This window comes from Cannabis sativa, chromosome 2, assembly GCF_029168945.1.
Source record: "Cannabis sativa cultivar Pink pepper isolate KNU-18-1 chromosome 2, ASM2916894v1, whole genome shotgun sequence".
Taxonomy (NCBI): domain Eukaryota; kingdom Viridiplantae; phylum Streptophyta; class Magnoliopsida; order Rosales; family Cannabaceae; genus Cannabis; species Cannabis sativa.
The window spans coordinates 90,212,157-90,233,275 of record NC_083602.1 but is presented as its reverse complement, the minus strand read 5'-3'; the positions used below and the strand labels follow the sequence as shown (position 1 = coordinate 90,233,275).

Sequence of the window (21,119 nt, the reverse complement as noted above, 5' to 3'; positions counted from 1 at the left end):
AAAAATTTAAAGTTTTTGTTGTTCCCATGATTGTTCTGATAGTTTTTATGTGGGTTGTTATGTGAATTTTGATTGTAATTTTGATTATTTCGTTAGTTGTTATGTGAATTTTTATGTAGATTTTCGTAAAAAAAAAAAAAAAAACTTTTCAAGTATAAAAAAAACCCCTTAAATTTATCATTAAATTTTTTTAAAAAAACGAACTATTAAATTTATGTAATTATACTAAAAAATTTAATGCTAATATATTAGTGTTATAATCACAAATTTTTAAAATTTATTATTTTTGATTTTATCAAATTATTTATTTCTCTATATACTATTTCCATATGCAAAATTTTACTATTTAATTACAACATTATTGAAAGTTAGCACTTAAATAATTGGTAATAATTAATATAACAATATGCTAGCAATTATACTAATATATATATATATATATACTAGCAAAAAATTACGTGCGAGGCACGTATACTAAATTTTATGTTAGGTTTTTTCTATGTTATTTGAAAGTGAGATTATTATTGAATACTGAATGCAATATATTAGTGTTTAAGAAAGCTTAATGATTTAAATATGTTCTTAAGTTAATCCAAAAATAAACTAAAAATTAATGTTCCAATACTTAGAAACATTACTTAAATGGGAGTAAGATAAAAAGAAAATTAAAAATCAATCTCTAAATTGTTGATAATTGAAGATAGCATTAGTCTAAAAATTGTAGATAAAAAAACTAATGATAGTCATTGGTGAATTTCAATCTTCATTTTCTTTGATAGAGACAATAGTGTAATTTTTGTATTTTGCACTTTTTATTTTAGCCGGGTCCGTTTATATGGATTATCTATTTTTTCTTTGATAAATTAAATATGGTAATGTCGACAAAGCGGCGGTGTTCCTGCAAACAGTGATGTATTTTCATTTAAGATGATTAGACATGGTGTGCATAATTTATTTAATTAAAAAAATCAACTTATGAAAGGCATGTAAACCTATTTAATTTTTTAAAAACTGCACCTCTGCAGTATATTTCATTAGTTGGACAGCATTACACGAAAATATTTTTTCCACAATATCTGCGAACATGACAGCAGATAGGCTCTTTGTATTGTCATCAAGTTCAACATATGCTATAGCACTGTAAAATGCATAATAAGATTGTTAGTATATTTTTTTATTTTAACTTAATTTCAATAACATCATATATTTTTTGTAATATACCGTGGTGTAGGAAATCCTTCTTGGCCGCATGTTGGCTTGTCACATATGATTTTTTCATCACGATTGTATAAATCTATTTTTTTATGACATGCGTCACATGACATGTAATAAAAATTCTAGAGAGTATCAGTTATTTTTATTGCCGCCTCAATCCAAAAATATTTTTTCTACATCCAAATCAAATTGTGTTAATAATAGTAAGATATTGTTATTCTTTTGGTTGGGCCTGCTCTCATCAATGTCACTCCACCATCAAACGTCGATTTGAGGTTTGATATCGATCAAACGGCAGAGAAGGTGAAGTGGACAGTGCAAATTTTGATGGTATAAGCAATATTTAATATCAGTTCAAATGTTAATAGGATTTGTTTTATTATTATTCTATTATATATAATTAATATTTTATTATTTTATTAAATAAAAATAAGAAGTCACCCATGAATTTCTCATAAACCAAGAATTTCGGTTATATAGGCACACTTTATATAGAAAATAGATATATCCGAGTCTGAGCTGCCGAGTTCATTTGCCCTTTTAAAAAAATATATTATTTCTATTTAATTTTAGATGAGTGTAATATATTAGTGTATGTATGATTGTATGTAATTTTGTGTAAACTGTGAGAAAAATATTTGAAATATTGTTGCAAAGTTCAAATTAAAGTTTTCACTTATATTTTTGTTCATTTTCCTTTAGGTATATTAAAAGTTTAAATTTATTTGAAGAAATGTTTTCACCATATTGTTCATTGATTAATTTTTGTTTATTCAATTGTATACAAATAGTTATCATTATTTTTTATATATAATAAATCAAAATAAAAACACAATATTTTATCTAATTATCAAAAAAAAAAAAAATGAAGGAGTGAAGGTAGCTAAATGTATACATATAGTTGAATAGATTTTTTACTTTAGTAGATATTTTTTGCTCCTAAAGGTTCTGCTAAAATTCAAATGGTAACATTCAATTGGTTAGGATTACGTATTATTGGTGTCCTCGCTACCTAGTGAAACAAAAACTCATAAATAAATAAAGAAAAGTAAATAAAAATATCAGTTATATAGAATGGTATAAGCGAATATTTAATATTAGTTCAAATATTAATAGGATTTGTTTTATTATTATTTTATTATATATAAATAATATTTTATTATTTTATTAAATAAAAATAAAAAGTCACCCATGAATTTCTCATAAAACAAGAAATTTAGTTATATAGACACACTTTATATAGAATAGATATATGCAGTTTGATACCAATAAAAATATTGTTAAAAGAGAATCATTAGATGATGTATTTGTATTCTTGATTTTCTTTTCGAAACTTTTATGAGTTGTGAACTTGTGATGATCAAGTAGGGTTCGTTTGGTATGCCGTATTACACCATATTGTATTGTATAGTATTATATTAAATTGTATTTTATATAATATTTTTATTTAAAACTATATGTGGTATTAATTTTTATAGACACCTAAATATATAATATTTTAGTATAAATTAAAATTTAACATAGTACTATATATAAATATGATATATAATCTAATTTAATATAGTACAATACAATACAATACGATTTAATACGACATTCTAAACGAGCCCGTAAATTATTGAGTAGTAATTACAGCTTAATTTCATGGCAAGAATGATATGAAAATTTAGTGAAAATAGTTATATTGAGCAATGCTACAAATCTCCAAATATTATCATAAATTTGAATGGTGTAGCATAACTTATATTTAAAATACTTAAAAAAAAAATAAATATAAAATAATAAGATAATTATTATAATATGTCATTCATGATAAAATATATTGCGGCATTCGAAAATTTGCATAATAAAAATAATATATATATATACTAGTAATCGATACGTAGTACCATCGTAGTATAATAATAATAATAATAATAATAATAATAATATATATTTTTTAAATCAGTAAATATATTTCTTTAATTTATAGTAATTAATTTTAAGAAAATAAATTAAACTTTTTAATTTGTTAGAAAGAAGCTATATTTACAATAATTATATTTGAATTATTATATATATATATAATTGTTAGCTATTAATTTTATAACAAAATTTAAATTTTATTTTACTAATAGAACATGTGAGAGTACTTAAATATGTTTGAATTTCCTTAACAAAATATATATTTAAATTTTCACACTTAAAATTTAATATCTTCAATTTAAGAATGATAATGAATTACACAAAAGTATTATATAATTATCTATTATAAGAAAAATAAATAATCAGATATAAATATAATTGATAAAAATACATTAAGAATTATTACATAAACAAAGATTATTAGATGTAATGTATAGATTTTGAAGAAATACACACAATAATATTAAAGAGAAATAATATAGTAAAAAAATAAGTAAACAAGTAAGAAACATATCATATATGAGATTTACCCTAACGTTCCCTACTTATTCGATTGTTGCTGAGCAATTTTTGAGTATCAAACGGACTTTCCCAGAAAGTAATTTGCCCGATTTTTCTTATTTTGCAATCAATTTATTTGTTTTAAAGATCACAATAGATTTATCCTAAGATCATTCATTATTTACAATGGAATAGTATACAAAGTTAACAAATTTCAATGAAAAGATCAAATAAGTTCTATGGCTACACAAATTGTTGAGAGAAGTTCTAAATCTTATTCAAGATATTTATAATTATTTAAATTAATAAAAGTAAAGAAAAGAAAAAAAAAACTACTGCTAAAATAATTAACTTGTTTTTATATATTTAGAAATTAAAAATTCCAATCGATAGAAACAATTATATTAAGAAATTTGCAGACAGACACATGAACATGCAATCTATATGCATGCACTGATCAATTCTGTGTACATGTTAAGAATTAATAAATATACATGATATTTATATATATATAAATATTATTATATATATATGAGGCTAGGGTTAATTTTATCTGATCATCACAGACCATGTGATATAAATTTATTTATAATGTATGCATTTGACCATTAATTTGGCATAAATATTGGTGGCAGCACAGCATGCTATAGGGACTGTCATTTGTTGTATATATGCATATATGTTATATATTTATAAATATACATGGTAAGACTATATTTTTGAAACATATATATTGTAACAGTTAGTAGTTTCGTAATTCATAAAAAGAAATATTGAGTAAATTGTATAATTTCATACTATTTGAAGAAGGTCTAGTGTGATGATTGTATATGTATGAGACTATACAGTTAAAGAGTGCTTAAAGGGATTGATAGTCATAGTACTACCTATATCAACAAGGTACATCTTGTTTTCTTATAGCCTATCACGAAAAAATTCTACAATTAAACGTGTTTGACTTGGAGTAATTTCAGGATGGTTGATTTCCTTGAAAGTTTTTGCAAAAAGTGTGCGAATGAGGACAAATACTTTGAAAACACTCGTATTAATTTGTAGGACTAATCGTTAGTCCAAATGTAACGTCCCCGCTTCAAGCCTCCATTGGGTCCTTACACCCACGGAATGACTGGCTCTTATACACGAGTATGTCACTCTAGCTGCCTCATGGACTGACAACTGGCCCTACAGACCAACACAAGTGTTTTCAGTGTGCTTTGTCCTCACTTACACACTCCCTGGGAAAACTTCCCAGGAGGTCACCCATCCTGAAATTACCCCAGGTCAAGCACGCTTAACTGTGGAGTTCTTTCGTGATGGGCTACCGAAAAACAAGATGCACCTTGTTGATATAGGTAGTACCAATCAATCCATTTAAGCTCTCTTCAACTGTGTAGTCCCATACCTACACAGCCTTAGAATCATCCCACTTGACCTTCCCCAAGCGGTGTGGGATTGCACAGCTTACCTGGTATTTCCCCTTACGGATCACGGGACTACTGACTGTCACACCAAAAAATATGGCTGGCCCTGAGGTGATAGCAAGGCGTATGCCTTAAGCCCTCGAAAGCTCGGGGCTTTGAAATCATGAAGAAAAAAATTATTATTTAGCATAGCGGTGGAGAATGTTATTTTAGAGGTGAAGAGATTAATTCCCGACTTCTATTTGTTTTTTTTTAAAAAAATATGTGCTTATGGAAAATTGAACCTTGAAACTTTTAAAATTTTTAAAATATATTAGATAATAATTCTCTGGATAACATATACACTGCATTGATTTTATCTCTAATTGTTACACAGATTGTGTTTATTTGCTTCGACATCGGCTGTTGTGTCTCTCGTTTGGTCCCCTCCTTCAAATGATTGGGTCAAAATTATAATTGTGATGTTAGAGTGAGCAGTTGTTCCATGTGCGTGTGGTGGCTTTAGCTAGGGATCACACGGGGATTGTTTTGTAGATGACTACTAACATGCTTAATTTCTTTGACCCGCTTTTTGGAGAAGTTGCGGTATGTCGGTTAGCTTTGGAGACGACAGAACATATTTTTGTTATGATTGAGAGTGACTCAGAGACGGTTATCAATACCCTGAAAAGAAATTGTTCTAATTGAGGTATTTGTAATTATATCCAACAATGTAAAAGCTCTCTAATTTTTTATTTAGCTGCAATTTTTGGTTTATTTTTAGACTTTGTTACTTTGCGGCACATAATTTAGCCAGGTGGGCTTTCGCTAAAAATGTTACTGGTATAATCGAGATATAACGATGGTGAGCTATCTAACTTCTTTATTTTCCTATAAACGATATTTTTCAAAAAAAAAAAAAATATATTAAATAATAATTTATTGGAATCCTGAAATTTTATTTCGCCTTAGGCTCATATATTTTAGAACCGGACTTACTAGAAAGTTGCTAGAATGAGATACTCATATATAATATAATCATAAATCTGTGGGGATGGCGCAATGCAAGTTTGAAGCAAATATGTATTGTTATATATATATATATATATAAAGATATAGATTTATATAAATAATAAAAAAATGTTATCTGTATTATAATTAAGATTATTATATATTGGAACAGTTTTTATGGTTAGATCGGTCTACTGACAGGGATATGCATATGGATAACTTGATATGTACAATACATGCATATAAATAATATATATATGGTTTTTTAATCACTACACATATATTATATTATCACTTGCATATTTGTGTAATTTTTGCATTTGTGCTCCTAGTATAATTTTTTGTATTTATCAATTTTTTTAATGCAAATCTTTTATATATTTAATATTTTTATTTTAACTTTACCCCAAACTGCTAACAAAATTTTTGATGAGGTCCACAACTATTAATTTATATAGTATTATATGGGTATGGGGTTGCATCCCCTTATCCAAAATAATAATAATAAATAAAATAATTACATTAAAATATTAAAATATTTTATTTTTATTTAATAATAATAATAATAATAAACCTATATAAATTTTCTAAAACTGATTACAAATTTTGTTTAAATTAATTATAAATATTTTTGTAAGACTTCATTAGTTCCCGCACAGTAAAATTTTTAGGTCCGTCACTATAAACAGCAGTATATATAAGTAGAGTACATGGAGGAGCAATTGTGTATGGAAATATGAAGAGATGTGTTGTATTGTTCCCTTTGTTTTATGATTAAATTATTGAATGTTTCCTTTGCACACAACAAAGTTTGTCTACTCACACAAGGTGTGGTTGAGGTTGCAAATTAACATGGTCTCATTCATATATATAAATAGTACTGAATAATTATATGTATAATATTATCCATTTATTATATGTATATCTCAATTTTCATTTTTTTTTCATAAAAAAATCTCATAATATTTTATAGGAAACAATGCAATTAATACTACCCTACAACATTAATCATGATTAATTAATTAAGTACATCAATCCCATGTCATGAAAAAATCTATTATTATATGTATATGCATGTATTATGTACGTACGTAGCTTTGCATGCATGCATAGACGTATTATTTAGTGCAAATATTTTAAGACTTGCTTTTGATACACACTACCCATTAATTATATTATATATTAATCATTTAACATCTTATAATATAATAGATGTGAAATTAATTAAATAGATCGATTATTATACATCTTATAATATATATTATATGCTCTCCTTTCCTCTCCAAACCCATATTATAAACATATAAATCATTAATTTAGGTGCCGTTTGGTAACACTTTTGTTTTTTAATTTTTTAATCACAAAATGAAAGTAAAATTTTTATTTTTAAAAAATTTATTTTTAAAAAACAAAAATGCGTTCTCTAACCACTTTTGTTTTTCAATTTTAAAAACAGAAAACAAAAGTGCTATCTGTAAAGTTCATTTTCATTTTCATTTTTTGATTTTATTTAAGTTGGGTCAAGATCTGGGGTTGGATTCGGGTTCGGGTCAAAAGCCGAGTTCAGCGCCAAGGCCGTGAGGAGGGAATTTGGGTCCGGGTGTAGTTGTAATCCAAAAGATTAATTAAAAAAAAACTGTTTAAAAAAATATTGAAAGTGATTTTTTTTTTTGTTTTTAAAATTTTGATTTCTAATTATAAAATTGAAAAGTAAAAACAGTTTTATAGAACATGTTTTTAAAAAATATTTTCACTTTTCCACTTTTAAAAACAGAAAAATGATTAAAAAAATATTACCAAACGCCACCTTAGAAATTTAAGGTTGCGTTTGGTAATATTTTTACAATTAATTCTATATTTTTTTAATTAGAAAAATAAAAATATTTTCCAAAGCTTTGTTTTATATATAAAGCTGTTTTAACTTTTTAATTTTTTAATTGAGAATTAAAATTTTAAAAATTTTGAAAACAAAAATATAATTTTTTTCTAACCGTCTTTTTTTTCTTAATCAATATTTTAGACTTCGAGAGGTACTCAACTTGGATCTTAGGACCCGCACTCTGGCACTAGTACTCCCGGACTCAAACTACAGCCCCGACTTAAATAAAATCAAAAAATGAAAATGAAAATGAAAGTCATAGAATATATTTTTCTTTTCTATTTTTTTTTAAAGAAAAACTAGTGGTTATAAGTACATTTTTATTTTTTAAAATAATATTTTAAAAATACAAATTTACTTTCATTTTTATGATTAAAAAATTAAAAAAACAAAAATATTATCAAATGTCCCTTAAACAAATAAATATTTAAGAGTCAAATAGTAGTATTAATTACTCATTATCATAATATTTAATCAATTAGTATTTTTTAATTATCATTCTTATTATAATTAATAATGTTTATATTATATGTAAATTATTATTGCACATATATAAATTGATATAATATTGGAATATAGGTTCGAAACAAATTAATATATTTATAGTGCATATATATAAATCGATCTAATTGTGTATAACATTTGCTACTTTACTTTCTTATTATTATAACCTTATATTTAAAATTTTACTTAAAGAAGAAGGTAAGAAATTTTGCAAATAATAATAATAATAATAATTATAATCAAATTATAAAAATATAGAGTGGCCAGTATGCACATATATATATAAATATATATTCTATATGGACATATAAGAAATAAAATGAGAGAGTAATTAATTAAAATAATTAATAATAGTGTAGTCCATGGGTAGATCATATATATCTATATGGTGGTGGTCTACAGAGCTTGTGATCAAATAATGCTTTATACACAACGCACTACAATTATTTACTTATGTCTATACACAACACAGACGTCTTAAATATTTTAGAAGCTCTATTTTAATTTTTAATATTAGCTCCCTAAAAAAAAAATATGTACAATTTATAAATAATATTTTTTAAATATTATTATAGAATTATATATATTTTACAAAATATTAAAAAAATTCTAATTATTTTATTAAAATTTTTATTAATTTCTATACAACAAAAAAAATGAATATGAAAAGTTTGAAAAAAATAATTAATAACAGTATTAGATTTTTTTAATTTGTTTTTAAATAGACTTAAAAATGGGTTTTAAGAATACAGATGGAAGTGACTAATGACAAGTAGTTAGTCTCTTAAAAAAATTGGATTCATTAAAAAAACACTGAAAGACATTTAGACCTTTTATTTTTTTAAGCCCTATCTACATTATTTAACTCAACTTGATATAAAAGCCGGTCTTGACAATATATATCTTTATATATAAAAAGTGCCTATCTAACGACAATTGTTGGTTTAACGATTTTTTTAACGATTCTTTTTTTATTTAGCCTTACACGATTAACTTAACAGACTGTTAACGTTAAACGTTAACAAATAAATAAACCCAATAATTAAACCCAAAAAATTAAACAATCTTTTTTAAAATTAAAAAAAATCATCTTACCCACTTATCTCTCTAACAAATCGTATATCACCAATTTTTGAAATTTTTTTCACGATTAGACTTCATTCAAATTTCGCAAAATAAGAATTTGAACTAAATTAATCTCCTTTAATCTTAATTTTAATTTCCAAATAAATTTTTATGTTAATCAAATTAATTCTTCTTTAATTTCTCCTTTAATTTTAATTCTCTTTTAATTTTAATTGTACATTACAAACTTAATAAAATTATAAAAGGTTTAACACACGTGCAAAGCACGTGTTAACCAACTAGTATATTATATATAGCTATATCAAGAAATTAGGGAGATGATTTTGTCCCGTGATGTATTTTCACGGAATGTATTCTGTGGTACATTAGATGGGTCTCAGTGTACATTAAAGGAGTGTCAGGGTATGTTTCTACCTTTTAACCCTAATTACCTCTAGATCAATCTCAGCCGTCAGATCAAATAACTCCTTCTGTCGAACATCACGAATTACAATCTGTGAAAGTACAATAACGGAACAAAATCATATCCCTATATATATATGATTGTATTTAAATGTATGGGCATCCATTATATGATTTTATGATGCCCTCAAGTTAAGGGCATAACCCGTGACTAAATTTGAATTAAGTTGGTATTATTAATGTGTTAATTGGATTATTATATATATATATAGTCCAAATCACCTAAATATTGTTTTGTTGTTATAGCTTTATAGGGCAATGGCATAAGTAATAACTAATTTCGATCTAACCAGTAACACTTATTTGAATTCATTTAATTTGAATTGACAATTTTTATAATAATAATAATAATAATAATAATAATAACTAATAATAATAATAGTTATTATAAAAAATCTACAATAATTATTATTTTTTTTTTGAAAATTCTGCAATAAATACTATAATAAGTATATTACATAATATACTCATTATACCACATGTACAAACTAATGTGTTAAATATACAAAATTATTTATAAAATAAAATGTGGAGGTGTCACTACAAAAAACTGCTATATTTAGTGACAACATAATTTTTTTTGTGACTAAATGTGACTTTTAGTCACTACAAAATATTTCTTGTAACTAAACTATAGTATTTAGATACAAGTTGTCGCTAATTTAGTTTTAATCACAACAAGTATTATGAATAAAAATATATTTAGTCACAACAAATTGTAATTTTTGTGACTAATACCTTTAACAGCGGACTTTTTAATCACAATATATATAAAAATGATAATTTACAATTAGTCACAACCTTTTTACTTTTAATCACAAGTTTTGTTGTGACTAAAAATATTTTTTGTAGTGTGTATAGTTAAAGTGTATGTGATTCCATCTGAAACTCCATTACTGTATAAATTTTAGTTACGATTTAGGTTATTCCGTTAGTTTCTATATGAGTCTTTTTTTTTATGTACTTTTGTAAAAATTAAAAAAAAAAATATTTTACTAATAAATATATATTTAATAAGAAAAGAAATTTAATTGTCCATATTGAATCCCATTTCAATGATTAAGATATCATTGATATCACACCATATATAATATAGTTAACTATATTGTACTATATATATTTATGTGTAATAATGGAATTAATTAAGGAGAAGCTTATGAAAATTAAACATGTAATTATATATCACCCACCAAAAATAATAAGTTGCCATATACACATGCCCACTTACATACTTAAGAAATTATTACAATCACTAATATTTTTTTTCTTTTAATTATATATATTATATATATATCATTAAAGTAATTAATAATAAGCTATATATAGCTCTATCAAAAAACAAATTAAAGTAAAACTAATTACATAGTTGTAGTGGTGATTATTAACTTATAATTAATTACTTGGTGAAACTGCAAAATCACTATATAAATATAAACAATATTTTTCTTATAAATTAGCATGTAATAAATTAATGAAATTATATATGAATTAATTAATTTCAAGATGAGCAGTATATATATTGAAACAAGTAGTTTTCTATATATATCCATTGAACCTTACTGACTTACTGATCGATCATATTGGGAGGCCCCCCTAATTCTTTAAGATAATTAATATGTCATATAATTTATATATACATGGAAAATATCAATCTGTTTCTATTGAAAATAGAAGTTTTAACTCTTTTATTTCTTTAGTTTCTTCTATAATTATTCAATCTTCGATTATATAATTATTTTTTTAATTTGTTATATATATGTGTGATTTGCATTTCCCACCCTCATTATTAACTTAGTCATATCATTAAGTGGTAGGTAAATATTTTAGGTAACAGGGTAAATATGTATGTAAGTCTTTAACATATAATTACTTTTGAGTTTAGTAATAAACAAACTTAACTAATTTACCTATAATTTATTTTTTAATATATTTTTACTTTGACCTTTCCTTTTAATATACATTCCTATAGCTACCAATTAAAGTGTTATATGTCACTATATTATTGATCTAATTTAATTATTAATATGTAAAATTACTAACTATTCTGGTGTTAGATACTACTGATCGGTGCTTTTTTTTTTTAAAATGAAATATCAACTTCATTGAATTAAAAGTATTCTGAATACAAAAGAGCCTGTAGATCGGCCCAAACAGTTTGTTCGAAAATGCTACAACCAGAGGAAAATCGAGAATGCCTAGCAATAGCATGAGCAACTCGATTAGCTGATCGTTTAATAAAATTTATTTTAACATTAGGTAGAGTAGGCTGATCGGTGCTTAATTATTAATAACAATACTCTTTTTTTAAGATAAGAATAAAAGAGGAAGAATAGTAGTCTGTCCAAGTTTTATACTTAAAAATAAAGGTTCGAACACACTTAAATTATACATTAATTTTTTTATACATAATGAGGTATAATTAACTTCAATTACACAATTAAAAGTGATGTGTTTCCTACTTAAATTATTAATTATTAATTCGAGTGTGTATCTATGTGACAGTCAGTAGTCCCGTGATCCGTAAGGGGAAATACCGGGTAAGCTGTGCAATCCCACACCGCCTGGGGAAGGTCAAGTGGGATGATTCTGAGACTGTGTAGGTATGGGACTACACAGTTGAAGAGGGCTTAAATGGATTGATTGGTACTACCTATGTCAACAAGGTGCATCTTGTTTTTCGGTAGCCCATCACGAAAGAACTCCACAGTTAAGCGTGCTTGACTTGGGAGCAATTTCAGGATGGGTGACCTCCTGGGAAGTTTTCTCAGGAAGCGTGCGAGTGAGGACAAAGCACGCTGGAAACACTCGTGTTGGTCTGTAGGGCCAGTCATCAGTCCATGAAGCAGCCAGAGTGACGTACTCGTGTATAAGGGCCATTCATTCCGTGGGTGTAAGGACCCAATGGAGGCTTGAAGCGGGGACGTTACAAATGGTATCAGAGCCTTGACCCAGCCGGAAGTGTGGTCGACGAGGACGTCGGATCCCGTAAGGGGGGGTGATTGTGACAGTCAGTAGTCCCGTGATCCGTAAGGAAATGCGGGTAAGGCTGTGCAATCCCACACCGCCCTGGGAAGGTCGAGTGGGATGATTCCGAGACTGTGTAGGTATGGGACTACACAGTTGAAGAGGGCTTAAATGGATTGATTGGTACTACCTATGTCAACAAGGTGCATCTTGTTTTTCGGTAGCCCATCACGAAAGAACTCCACAGTTAAGCGTGCTTGACTTGGGAGCAATTTCAGGATGGGTGACCTCCTGGGAAGTTTTCTCAGGAAGCGTGCGAGTGAGGACAAAGCACGCTGGAAACACTCGTGTTGGTCTGTAGGGCCAGTCATCAGTCCATGAAGCAGCCAGAGTGACGTACTCGTGTATAAGAGCCATTCATTCCGTGGGTGTAAGGACCCAATGGAGGCTTGAAGCGGGGACGTTACAATCTAACATTACTCTATTCTTAACTCTTTGGGGAGGCTAATTGTACGGTTAATTTCCTTTTCTAAATGTCTCCGTAAGACCTCTAATCTTGCCTAAGAAATGTTCGCTACGATCCTACTCGACAAGTCGCCGCCACTTACGATGGGGTGGTGTATCACCTGAGCCTAATCCAACTAGGGCAAAAGGGAGCTAGACACTCCCGAAAAAGTAATTTACGATTTGAATTCTTGACCTCTAAGTCTAACACATGTCACTTTACCATTAGACCACTTGTTGTTGGTGGTTACATTTGATTCTCATTGGTCACTTTAAAGCATAATAATTGTTAATAAAAGTTTATTTTTTTTTTCTAAAAAAAAAAAAAAGCATAATCATATTAATTGCAAAGGTAGAAACTTTAGTTAAGGGGGGTGATTGATATTTTAGTAAAAATCAAATTTTTGCATTTATGACCCGTGAAAAGGGGCATGGACTATTTTTGGTACTGCCAGTGCTAACGTACGCCTGGTAGTGACCTTTATATATACAACTACTAGTATACACCACACCACAAACAAACCCCATAACACAAAAAGCTCTAAACTTTATCAAAATTGTGGGAAAACTAACCAACCCCACATAGCAAATATTTCATATTTCTCTTCTTCTTCTTCTTCTTCATCATCTTTTTCTTGAGCTTTTTCCATTGAAATAGTCATGGATATTGAGAATGAAATAAGGCTATCAAAATTCAAAAAAATATGTGTTTTTTGTGGAAGTAGTCCTGGAAAAAAGACTAGTTATAAAGAGGCTGCTATTGAACTTGCTGAAGAATTGGTAATAATAATGTCTCTTCTCTAAAAATCACTCTGTTTTTCTTATTACACTAAAAATGGGATTTTTACTATTTTTATTGTGTTATAATTTCTGGGTTTCTCTTCTCTCTTAGTTTTTCCAACAAAAGATTCTATTTTTATGCTTTTTTCTATATTTTCTCTAAAGAAAAAAACCCCTTTTTTCTTGTGATATTTCTAAAGGTTGCAAGGAACATTGATTTAGTTTATGGAGGAGGAAGTGTTGGTTTAATGGGTTTAATTTCACAAGCTGTTTATGATGGTGGTCGTCATGTTCTTGGGTGAGAAAGTTTTCACCTTTTTTCTTTCTCTTTACTTAATTTTTCTGGAAAATTTTCAAGTTAGTAACTTTTCTTTTTTGATATATACAATTTGGGCTTTTTTTCTTCTTTAAACTAATTTTTGTCATGTTATTGTCTATAGAGTAATTCCCAAGACACTCATGCCTAGAGAGGTAAGCTTCTCACTACTACTGTTATATTACTTCTTCTTTAATATTTTTATTATAATTTGAAAATGACTAAACAACTTATAATAATAATAAAAAAATCTTCATCTACTATTATATATAAACATGAAATTGTGTATACCTCACCTTTTGTTATCTTTAAAACTCATGGTTTTTATTTCTTCATAATTCTTCTTTTTCTTCTCACTTTTTTATAACTCTATTTGGTTGGTTCTGAAATTTTCTATTTTTTTTTTCTTTAACCCAATTGTGTATATGGGGTTTTGACCATTTTGTCCTTCTTTAAGTTTATACACCCCACTTGTTTGAATTGGATATCTTAAATTTTGAAACAAACTAAAAATATCACCTTTTTTTTTTAATGTATAATGTAATCCCTTGAGTTTGTTCTTCTTAGACAATCCCATTAAGTGTTCCTTTTCTCCCCTGTTCTTTATGCTCTCTTAAGTGTTTTTTGCTCTACAAAACAATATTGGCCGATTTATTTGACATTTTCTAATTGAGCCCACCACTTCTTTTGCCACTCACCATTTATTTTCTCTCTCATTCATCCTTCCTTCTCACTCACTTTCTCTTTCATATATATATATTGGTGTTTCTACCATGAACCTTCTAAAACAGATACACGATATATCTCTTATTTGTTTCGGTATTCAAGAAATTTTTTTATTTTGATTTTTTTTATAAACGTGTACGTTATAGTTATTTAAAATATTCTATAAAATTTTAAAATAATTTAAAATATAGTTATACATATAAAATAAAATAGTTACGCATGCAATAGATTGTTTGAATATTATTTTTAACGTATTAAATTCAAAATTTAACAGAATATTTTAAATAACTATAACATATAAAATTATAAAAAAAAAATAGACTAAAAGATTATAGTGGATATCGAAATAGATAAGAGTGCATCGTACAATTTTTTTTAAATTTCTTAATATACATATATAGGGATTCAATTTTATTCTATGAAAGTATACATTTTGTAGTCTCAATCAATCAAAGAGTTTAAAGTGTATTCTATTTTAATCAAAATACATAAAACAAAACTTATAGTACATAAGAGAATGCATTTCATTTTTTCTTTCATTTATGTATAAAAAAAGATAAAATTTATTTCTAATACATCTAATTAGACAAAAATAAGCACATTTAGAATTTGTTGTTTGGATTATTAACTTAGGGTTTTGATGAATATTTAGATAACAGGAGAAACAGTTGGAGAAGTAAAGGCAGTAGCAGATATGCACCAAAGAAAAGCAGAGATGGCTAAACAATCCGATGCTTTCATTGCTTTACCTGGTTAGTAAAGCTTAACACTTTCTTCTCACAAATTATATTAAAAGATATTTGAAAATATCGAGTTTCACATATTTTAATTTAATAATTATTATAAAAAAAAACTACTCATTTACTTGTATGGTGTATAGGTTGCTTAATTCTCTTTATCCATTAAAGATTTCTTTTACACCTCTCAATAAATATTCCTTTCATTCTTCTTTTTTATTATTCTTTTCTTTCTTTCTTTAGGAGTAACAACTAACAAGTTTAAGGTTTAAACATGTACTTGTTTTCAAAAGTCAACTATGTTGATATGTCATGTTCTATGTTCTGCACTTAAAAATAATTTTTTTTTTTAAAAAAATAGAGAATATTCTGTTAAATGTCAAGATCCATGTGAAAGTTGTTCCCCTTTGCCCTAACCCCCTTTTTTATCTAAATGTCTATTTTACTTTCTTTGTCTAACCTTTTCATAAAGCAAATTCTTTAAATTCCAAACAAATTGGTCTAAGTATGAATTTGGTGCTTAAAAGTAGAATAAAAGAACTAAGTAAAGAATCTTTTTGTCTATGAGAAAACTATTAAAATTAGCTTGTATTAAAATAATTTTTCAAAAATAAAAGCTAAAATTTACTAGTTACCCATCCAAACCATCATCAGAAATGTTTTTGTATCTTTAAAAGTTCAAAATCCAAAGCCTAAAAGTAGTTTTTAAAAGCTTAGGTCTGAGCCTAGAATTAGCGACTTATGCCTAAGGCCCACCAAGTCTAGAGGCTCAATTTTTTGAGAAAATTATACTCTATACCCTTTTTATATTATCTTCTTTTATTTTTACCTTTTTTTAAAAGTCTATCATTTTTACCTCTTTTTTTAAATATTGTACCAATTTTGCCCCTATCACTTCAAAATACTCTCCATATGACTCTCTTATGTTAGGGTATTTTAGGTACAATACATATAAAAAGAGGTATGTTTCAATTAAATTTAAAATTAGAGGTAAATTTGATTAATTGATTAATAGAAAAGGTATTTCTCAACTTACCCCAATTTTTTTACTCTTTTTAAAAATACACATTTTTTCACTAATTTTAAAAATTACTATAAATTTTCTAAATAAGGTCGTAAAAATATTTTTTTTTCTTATGACCCACTAAATTTTAAGACCGGTCCTCCTAATAATATTGACATTTGTAAATAAGTGACATGTGATATAACTATTAAGTTTACATTTAGAATTTGAACTTGTGAGTGACAAGAAAGAACATGTTTTTTTTTCTGATTAAGTGGTCTGAAAAATGGGCCCCATATGAGGCCAAAAAAAAGCCCATATAGCTCAAGTTTCTGACATTGACAATTAGGATCATGGGGTGCCCTGCCCTGCCCTGCCCTGGCTCACCCTCTTCTGTGGTTATTATTATTTTTCTCTTTTCTGTCATTAATTATTTTATTCTCTGAGCCTTGTGGTCTCACTGTACCCTCCCAATCCTTTTATTTTTTGTTTTAATAAGAAAAAATAAAATAAAAATTTATTTATTATATATCTCTTGTCTGTTTGTATTATTGAAAAGCACACAAAGATTGTCTTAAGTTTCACTCATTTATTTATTTCCTCCAAAAAAAAGGCCCAAAAAGTATTAGAATTGGGCCCAGTATATTGTTTAGTTATTGGGCTAAGATAAACTGAACATAGCCCAAAAGCGATCAGAATTGGGTCGCAATGGCCCATTTTTCTGAAATAAAGTTAGGCTGTTGGACTATGATTTGTAGAATGTAAATAGGGATTATTTCAAAAAATACAAAGGCAACAAAAAAAAATTATAAAAATACGGAATTTACACATTTTTATAATTTTTAAGATTTTATTTATATAAAATACGGTATTATTATATTGTATTCTTATTATTTTGTTGTTAATTTTTTTATTTGTATATTATCTTTTACGTTGTTTTTTTTGTTATTTTCTTGTATCTTATAAATTACCATAATTATGTAAAAAAAGACATAATGTAAAATTATAAAATATTTACTTTATGTGCATTTTATTTTATTTATTTATTTATTTTTATGAAGGTGGCTATGGAACTCTTGAAGAGCTTCTAGAAGTGATAACTTGGGCTCAACTTGGAATCCATGACAAACCGGTAATAAAACTCTCCACTTATGGGAAAAATAATTACATTTACAAATATTTTTGTTTAAGATCTATTTAGTTCTAAATATCCTTAAAATTCTGCCATTTAAAATTCAATTTGCCCTGAAAATAAAGTAGAGGATTTATTGGGTTATCAAATGATACATAGTACAATACAGTCCAAGTAAAGTATTATAATAAAAAAAATATATACCTCGGAAAGAAAGGTAAGACTCATCAAGGGACTCTCTATCAAAATCAAAAGAGCGATTAGATTGTAAAAATAATTATTTTTGTAAATATTTGTTGTAAACATGTCACAAAAATGTTTACAAATTTCTTATTTTTGCAATTAGTTTGATATAGGGCCTACCTTGGGCCAGCCAAAGGGCTTAAAAAACTCTTTTGAAAAATACACATATTTTTTAGTAGTTTTCAAAAATACCATAATTTTTTTTAAACGTTCAAAATTTTTTTTTTCTATGGCCCACGAAATTTCAGAGTCGGCCCTAGTTCGATAGTAAATAAGTAAAACTAAGGATGTGATGGTGTTGTAATTAGGTGGGATTGTTGAATGTGGATGGATACTACAACTCATTGTTGTCATTCATTGATAAAGCTGTTGAAGAAGGCTTCATTAGCCCAACTGCACGCCATATAATTGTCTCTTCTCCTTCAGCCAAAGAATTAGTCAAGAAAATGGAGGTAATTAATTAATTAATTAATTAATCCAAAATTAACAAATTCCCTAATTCATTTTGCTTCAAATTATTTTTTCTAATTTTTTTTTTTAATTTTTTTTAGGAGTATTTTCCGCGCCACGAAATTGTTGCTTCTAAGCTAAGCTGGGAAATGGAACAATTAGGATACTCTCCAAAATTGGATATCTCAAGATGAATAAGAGAACAAAATATATGATGATGATGATGATGATGATGGAAATGGACTAATTTTAGATGAGTACACACATTGTTCAAGTGGCAATTTGTTTCTTTTTCTTCTTCTTATTATTATGTTGTTCACTTCTTTAATTTAGTGTAAACTTTAAAAGCTTAATTGACCCCTTAAAGTAACTATGTAGCTTTGATTCCACCTTTTTTTTTTTTTTTGCATATATAGTTGGTTAATGTTCTATTTTTGGTAATTTTCTAAGAAGTTAATTAGAAAAAAACAAGCATTTTTTCTTTTTGATTAATGTTACCATTTTTGTAGATTAATTTTGATATTTTGTTCTATTATCAATTTGTCCATCAAGTTACTTATTTAATATTAATGTAGCAATATACAAAGTGCAATATAGCCACAAAATAAATAAATAACTAATGAAAATGTTATAATTCTATGTGGTTTAGTAGTTACTCCTTAAACTTAAGATCGTATGAGTTTCTTACAATTTGATAGAATTTTGCTAAATTGTTCATAATGTATAGATTGTGTAGTGAGATTTGTATTTTTAGGCTTAAGTGTCTTTAAGAATTATGGACTAATAATAATAATAATAAGTTACCAAAACTAAATTGATAAAAAAAAAAAATATGTTAATATTTTTCATACTAGTAATCTTATTTTCATAAGTTAATATAGTTAACAAAAGAATACGTTACAAAAAAGTAACTAAAATAATATGTTACCAAGAAGTAACTAACACAGCATTACAGCAAGTCACATTAGAGTTTTCCATGACCTAAAAGAAACAAAAATGAATCTAATGTCACATTTCAAGTGGGAGCCAATTGGTAACTAAAAAGTAATTAAAAGTATTTTAGAACAGACGTAAAATTTTAAAAATAACCATTTGCATCAATTTTGGGGGTTGACCAACACAAAAAGATTATTTAGGGGTAGTGTTAAAGGAGAACTAGTGATCATATATGTAATATGACACCTTTGATTTATTTGTAGCATAAATATAAGTTTATCTCTTAGTTATAAATTAATATTGTTGTAATTTCAGCAACAAAACACTAAGAATTCAATCTTAAATCTGCATTAATCTCACAACTTGAACAACAATAACACACACAAAACAATTAGCAACACAATGAATCAAACCAGAAATTAAACAAGAAGAATAACAACACGATTTATCCTGGTTTCGGTCTTAGAAATCAATTCGATCCCTTGCCATACTCCAGTTGAGAAAACATCACCAGTCCTTCATTCTTATGTAGAATAAGAGAGTAATAACAATACAAGCACCAATTAATCCAAGATCAATCACAGCTTTGCACCACTCGAGAAACGCCCCTGAGAAACAGTCATAGTTTCTCTAATCCTACCCGAGTACACCCTCTGTTCTTGATCCCTTCAAGAACATTGTTTTACGGCTTAGAACACTAAGCAATCTCTCTCTTGCTCTATCTTACAAAAGTGAAAAGAGTAGTCTATATATAGGTATAACTCACATTAGGGAATAGGTGTAAAACCGATACCAACTAACTAACATAACAGAAAGTTAATTAAGTTAGTTGATGTAGGTGAGTTAGTTCATGGTTTAGAGGATCAACCTCCACAAATACCTAAGTAAATTTTTTGATAGTAAAAATACATTTCATCAATATTTTTGTTAGATTTCCATCTTTAAACTTGCAGACACACTTGTCACTTTAATTATTATCTTGCTAATTTAATTTTAAATTATAAATTTAATCAGGAATCACATTCGAATCGCTAAGTTTGAATTCAATTAAAGAATTATTCTTGACGTAAAGAGATCAATCAAACATATTAATTTTGGCAAGGTTTACCTTAATTTTTGGGCTACATCTAGGGCCGGCTCTAAATTAAGACGGGTTAGGCTTGCGCTTAGAGTCCACTTAGTTGAAGGAGCTAAAAAATATTTTTCTTCTTAAAAATAAACATAATTTTTAAATAAGAGCCAAAAAAAAGAATTTGTTTTCTAAAACTCACTAAAGTTTAGGGCATACCCTGACTACATCCTTGTGAATATAGCCTTAGGAAGCTTGGCTCTTCTTCACTATGTTGAAATCTCGATCAGTACAAC

General features: G+C 27.0%; 1 protein-coding gene across 1 annotated transcript; it reads left to right on the top strand.

Moving 5' to 3' along the window:
- Positions 1-13,936: 13,936 nt before the first annotated feature.
- Positions 13,937-19,207, top strand: LOC115718567 (cytokinin riboside 5'-monophosphate phosphoribohydrolase LOG1). Its single transcript, XM_030647368.2, is given in 8 exon segments — positions 13,937-14,211; positions 14,412-14,509; positions 14,652-14,682; positions 15,906-16,005; positions 18,055-18,125; positions 18,677-18,820; positions 18,920-18,974; positions 18,977-19,207. Coding segments are annotated over 8 exon segments (708 nt in total). The 5' UTR covers positions 13,937-14,091; the 3' UTR covers positions 19,066-19,207.
- Positions 19,208-21,119: the final 1,912 nt, after the last annotated feature.